We start from the raw sequence: 6,060 nt of genomic DNA, 5'->3' as shown, positions 1-6,060 counted from the left end.
GATGGCTGCGCACTATGCAGGACCTCGATGGGTCATATTACATTGTGGCCCAGTGGGGTGAAGTATTACCCCTAAACTGTACTAATACACATCTCTGTTTGTCTTGTCTGTTACTTGTGTTCATGAACACAATACTTGCAGTGAGGTAAGAAAAGTCTTGATATTGTCTGTATCTCAGTGCTGCTGTCATGGTTCATTTGTGATGTAGCATTTTTGTGATTTGATTGGACTTGATTGGAGGAAAGCTGCATATTCAGTTCTTTGACATCAACACTCTTATGTCCTCATATTAAAAACTCACTCCATGTGTCCTCATTTGTCCCCATTGCAGGAGAGTGACACCCCAAGACCAATGAATCCCAAGACGGATAAGGTGAGCCTGCTATATTCTACAGTGTTAATCCACCACATATCGAGAAGGGACACGCTGTCCCCACGCACATGGCATCAGCACGGCAAAGGCCTGGCACACCGGGCAGCGGCTGGCACTTCACGGTTATCTGTCATAGGTGTTATCAGCCGAGAGTCTGCATCACTGAGAGCTTTCCCCTTGACTTCATCCTAATAATACATCCTTATCTTTATTGGGGGCTGGAGTAAGTGCCACTGAGCTGGACACTCAAAGGTCTTCTCAAGTAGTTTTCCATACATGTTTAATGTATCATAACAGCTGACAAAATATTCTGTTGTATTTTAATAGCTGCTGCCACTTTACAAACCTGAAAAACCTCAGCAACTATTTGCTTAATGATGCATGCAGTGGATCTATAATGGTACATTGTCTTGAGCCTATATTCAGAAATATCTTTTCCCACAGCCGAAGTCGAAGATCTCGGCTTCTCGCAAACTCTCCCTCAAAGTGAGTAGTTGTGATACATTGTACATTATACAGTATATTGTGATACATATTGTAGAGCCAATGCATCGTTTTGCCATACATTGAAATAAAAAGGATATTCACAAACTCATGACAATGCCTCTAATTCTCTATAGAGCAAGTTCTCCAAAGCAAACTGACTAGACTGTGGTGCATTTCCTTGTCCTGTTTCATTGTCCTGCCCAGTTTTGATGGACGTCTGTTTTATCCAATCAGATCCTGCTCCTCACCAGAGCTTGTGAGGATTTGGAGAGGGAGACGCAGGAGAGGGATGAAGAGAAAGTGCGCTACCTAGGAGAGAAGTTGCCCCCTTTGCACCTATCTGGAATGTCAATGGGTGAGCTACAAGTAAGTGTCAGGGCGTCGTCAACCAGGGGAAAACTGTTCATGAGTGCGATTTTCTACTGATCTGTAACAAGACAAATGAGCGTTTTGTAAACACTGTGCTTTAAATCTGCTTCCACCTCAGAATCTATGCAAGCAGCTTCATGCAAAAATTGACGTTGTGGATGAGGAGAGATATGACTGTGAATCCAAAGTGAGCAAACACAACAAAGACGTAAGTTCCTCTGAGCAACAAGATGTTCTCGTCCCGGACCAAGCACACCTAGCATTATTACTCTGATCTTGCACAGTTCAGTCAATATTTTTAATTCAACCAACTCTCTTCTTTAGCTTGGAACCAGAGACCAAAGACTCAAGAACAAAGACTCCAACATGAGTCATATTTCATACTGTAGCTGTGCTAACAGCTCAAACGTCAAAAGAACGTGTGAATCCATGAAAAAAATCACCCCAGTACTCCACAAGTTTCCACAAGTTTGATTTCCCATTGAGCAGCTCCATAAATTATAAATTATCTCAGCAATACAGACTACAGTCCTGGTTATCATGTTTAGCTTTAAGAGGCTTCTTCATTAAAAAAGATTGAACTTCCCAAAAGCATGAGAATGAGGTGAAATTTGTTGCAGGAATTTGTCTCTGTTTGTTTCAGATATGTCCTCAAGCATGTCATATTTGTTTTAGATCCATGAGCTGAAGCTGAAGATACAGGACCTTGGTGGCAAGTTCAAAAAGCCTGCGCTGAGGAAGGTGAGGGTGTCGGCGGATGAGATGATGAGAGCGCTCCTGGGCTCCAAACACAAGGGCTCCATGGACCTCAGAGCCAACCTCAAGTCTGTGAAGAAGGAGGATGTCAAACAAGACAAGGTACACGACCAAACCTCTAGTCTGACTGTCAATCTGATGGTTCCCCTAACATTTGCAGGGTGTGCTGAAATGTTAGTTATACATTTTTACCACATTAAAATGAACTGGAAGCATAAAAGAGTGTGCAGTCTGCTCAGCACCCTGCCTTACTTTAGACATTACCTCTTTATTTTTGCTTCAGAACAGCTACCATTCCACCTAATCTAGGTCACAAAAAAGTTAACCATGTACTGTAAGTGAAAACTACAGCACATTCTGAATGGAGAGATATTCATCAGATACCCATGTAGATAATGAGGCAGGTGATTCTGAAATAGTTGTTTTTTTTCATCATCACCAAGGTTATTCACTGGATTCAATTGCTATGCCTCACTGTGTTTACTGTTTGTCTTTCTTTTCCTGTCTGGTTCATCTGTCACATCTCAACCCTACAGGTGCTTACCTCTGAAGTGGGTGACTGGCGTAAGAACGTGGAGGCCATGTCAGGCATGGAGGGCCGCAAGAAGATGTTCGACGCAGCCGGCGGCGGACAGTGAGACAGTCTGTGAGGAGCGGCGCACAGGATGAAGCTGAGGAGGAACAGGGAAAGGGATGAGGAGGTTGTCTAGACAGAAATATGGAAAAATTATCTTAAGGCCTATAGGCTTGAAACATTGTAACGTGGCCATAATGCATAGGAATTGAGCATAAGCGTAAACATGGAGGTCATAAGCATGTATAAGCCTCAGTACATCAGCAATGCCTCCATTTCTGTGCAATGACTAAAAAGCACTTCAAAAAAGAGCAGGGTGAGTAGTAGCTCGTTATTTATTACCGAAGAAACTGTTTTGTTATGACATCTGTAGACAATTAGAATGGAAATAAATGGACAGATATTGTTCCAGTCGTTGCCGTGTCCTATCAGTATTCGGCTTTATCATGTTTCATTTCCCTGGCACCCGCTGGTTTATGTGAGGCGCGTACGAGGACGGAAAGCAGCTTAGCCGATGATGGATTAAAGAAGACAGATGAAAAGACAAGGGAGGGGGGGCGTGACAGGTGTTGCCTACCTAAATTCAACTTCATAATGCTTAAATAGATGGTGCAGACACATCCATAAAAGGAGAGAAAAAACAATGTAAATTGAAACTGCAAGTCACAAATGATGATAAAGCCTTCATTCTTCATATTTTAGATTGGACATACCAACTTTTTTATGATGAAAGAAAAAGTTTAGAAATTTTGAATAAAAAAACATTGAGCTGATTGAATTGAAATTGACCTTCACTCTTAACTGCCAAGGTAGTGTTTTGGTCATCATAATTATGTGTTCTGTTCATTTTTCAAACTTTGAGAAATAACAAGTGGAGCTTTGGAAACAGAGGGAAACTTTTGTTTTGTCAGCCTGTAGAGGAAATGTCTCTTGATGAGTTACAGGATTTGGGAGCAGTTTGATGATAGGACAAACTGAGGGGGACGTGACTTTTCAGCAGATGGTGAATCTTAAACTCTGGCACTGTCACACACACACACACACACACTCACCGTGGGCACCGTATTTTTAGCTGTGTTATTCTCCATAATTCCTAACCTTGGAAAGTAACACTTGAGCCGTATAGCACGTCCTGCTGGCATTGTTATCCCGTGCATTGCATGCATGTGTGTGCGCTTCTCTGTGTGTGTGTCAGTGGGTTGACTAGCTGTTGTCACCCAGCCATTGTTATTCGAAGTATGAAAGTCATACCAAACGCCAACAATAGCCTGAAGACCACTGGAAATTCAGTTCAATGGCATGTTGCATGGGTTGGTAGGCTGATTGGGGCGGTGAGAGTAAAGAGAGGGAGTGTTGACAGTTTAATGTCACTCAGTTTTATTAAGTGTCTCCTCACAGCAGGCCAACTGAGGATCCCAGGACAAAAATATCTCCAATTAAAAAAATAATGTGTGTGCAAATATGGAGTTTGTGTATTTACTGTGTGGGTTTGAATGCACTTGTGCGTAGAGGGGTCTTTCACAGTTGACACATATCTTTCCGGTGTGTGAAAGTCCACTTAGACACACACACGCACGCATGCACGCACGCACGCACACACGCACACACACACACATTGTGCAGGGAAACGATGGCAGCGGATTGTGCGATCCACCTCAAGTGTTGCTCTCCAAGGATAGGAATTAATCTGATGAAAAGTCCCATCCTTCTCACTGTTTCCTATCATCGACCTGCATCTGGATCCTATAACACGTGCGTGTGCGTGTGTGTGCATTTGTGTGCGCATGCTGACATTCCTGTTCATGTTGATAAGCTGACATATAATAGCTTGTCTGCCCTTGCACCAACCCTTAGGAAGTTGATAACTGGAAAAGCCAACACAGGCCTCGGTGTACGTTATAGCTATAAATAGGCATTGATGAGAGATATCTTCACATAGTGCAAATATTCCAGATGTGCTATCCTGAAGAGTCGTGTCAACACCACATGAGGCTGCCTGTTAAATGCAAAGGTCATGAGGCTGGAATCTTGTGTGAAATTTCTTGAGGTGACAAACGTAAGCCAGTCTGAGTCAGTGAGCCTAAACTGAAAAACACCATTACCAGCATTGGTGAAAGTGTGAATAGCGTCAAAGCCATTGTTTTTATTGCTCATGGCATGCAACACACTGTGCTCTAATTGCACTTTATTCTCGATGCCACTTGGTGGCAGTCAACAATCGCACTACCTACTACTGTGACTACTAAAAAGGTAAGTATAAAGTGGATGGACTTTGGAAATTCAGCAGAAGGTCAGAAACTAGTGTTTTATAATTTGTTTTCAATATTAAAGTTCTCATTTTAATTCTATTCATCTTTTAATATTAACTATCCAAATTTGAAATGGCTTAAATGGCTTAAAGGAATGTGTTTTTTTTTTTTCTTTTTCAATGAAGTTTCAATGAAACTTGAGTGCGAGAAAGTACTAATGCCCACTGTACAAGTTGACAATTCTTAGATTAGGATTTTGTATTTTATTTATTTATTTATTTTGTAGAAAAAAAGAATCGCTTAAGCTCAGTCATATTCAAAATTAACAAAGATGAATAAAATTTTTCCTCATCACTCTCAATGGCCGGCACAGCGGAGGATCTATGTGTCACACTCTAATCACCATAGAAACTGCACTGGTGAAGTCAGACCTTGACTTTATGAATACTCAGTGTACGAGGGAGAAAGAACATTATAATTACCCTTTTTGCACACAAACCAGTGCAATAAAAAAGTTTTGTAGTTTGGACATGGTTACTGCATTCATGAGAGCAAGTGGCAGATATGAATTTAAGTTACTTGACTGAATGTAGAGAGGCAGATAGATAAGATGAGAGACAGAAGCCGCATGTAAACTACAGCTAAAGTTAGCTGTGACAGACTGCATCTGTCTCTCCCTCCCTCCATCTCTTTCTGTCTGTTTCTGTCTTCCTCCATCTCTATCCATCTCTCTCTCTATCCCTCCCTCCCTCCCTCCCTCCCTTCTTTCTCACTCTGTTTGTGATCTTACACCTCTAGGTCCTCTTGGTTAGAGGAAAAGAAGCCAGATTTCCACAGAGGTGTAAGAGGGAATAAGTGAAGCCTGACAATAAACAATTACTGCTGTGGCCCTAAGGAGTGCCAGTTCATTTCACCCATGGAATCACCCAAAGGAAGAGAAAAACGAAAGAGTTAGTCTGCAAAGAAAACACTAAAGTAGATTACAATGTTTGCTGTGTGTGTGTGTATGTGTGGCCTGATGATAAGTATGATTGATGCCATTAATCTTTGATATATGAGTAGTGTATTAGTAGTGTATATTGCTGTGGGGGCTTGGGGTATAACAACAATATTGGAATATACTTGAAAGCAGTGTAGGGAGGCCTAGTGGTTAGATGTGTCTCCTGTCAAAGTGTCCTTCAGCAAGACAGTGAACACTGTAGCTGCTCACTCTGGTTTAACTCACAATGAAGTGGCAATTTGAGAGCCGCTCG

The 6,060-nt window shown here is 41.8% G+C and overlaps 1 protein-coding gene across 1 annotated transcript; it reads left to right on the top strand.

Annotated features, from left to right (window-relative positions):
- The first annotated feature begins 326 nt into the window (after positions 1 to 326).
- On the top strand, positions 327 to 3,317 carry LOC139658279 (troponin I, slow skeletal muscle-like). Its single transcript, XM_071536363.1, has 6 exons — positions 327 to 373; positions 818 to 859; positions 1,094 to 1,225; positions 1,347 to 1,436; positions 1,904 to 2,086; positions 2,521 to 3,317. The coding sequence occupies exons 1-6, from the start codon at positions 353 to 355 to the stop codon at positions 2,620 to 2,622; spliced, it is 570 nt and encodes a 189-aa protein (XP_071392464.1). The 5' UTR covers positions 327 to 352; the 3' UTR covers positions 2,623 to 3,317.
- Positions 3,318 to 6,060: the final 2,743 nt, after the last annotated feature.

The sequence above is a fragment of the Centroberyx affinis genome, unplaced genomic scaffold, assembly GCF_046629955.1.
Source record: "Centroberyx affinis isolate AG114_WGS23_722 - 3 ecotype Tasmania unplaced genomic scaffold, CSIRO-AGI_Caff_v1 ptg002864l_1, whole genome shotgun sequence".
Classification (NCBI taxonomy): Eukaryota; Metazoa; Chordata; class Actinopteri; order Beryciformes; family Berycidae; genus Centroberyx; species Centroberyx affinis.
The sequence above is the reverse complement of the archived record's forward strand: the minus strand, read 5'-3'. Positions and strand labels throughout refer to the sequence as shown.

What these genes read in the sequence shown, in the direction of transcription:
- LOC139658279 (XM_071536363.1), top strand. Translation starts at nt 353, where the DNA reads ATGAATCCCAAGACGGATAAG. An exon ending in TGAATCCCAAGACGGATAAG is followed by an intron (nt 374 to 817) that starts GTGAGCCTGCTA and finishes CTTTTCCCACAG; the next exon opens with CCGAAGTCGAAGATCTCGGC. An exon ending in TGAGCAAACACAACAAAGAC is followed by an intron (nt 1,437 to 1,903) that starts GTAAGTTCCTCT and finishes TATTTGTTTTAG; the next exon opens with ATCCATGAGCTGAAGCTGAA.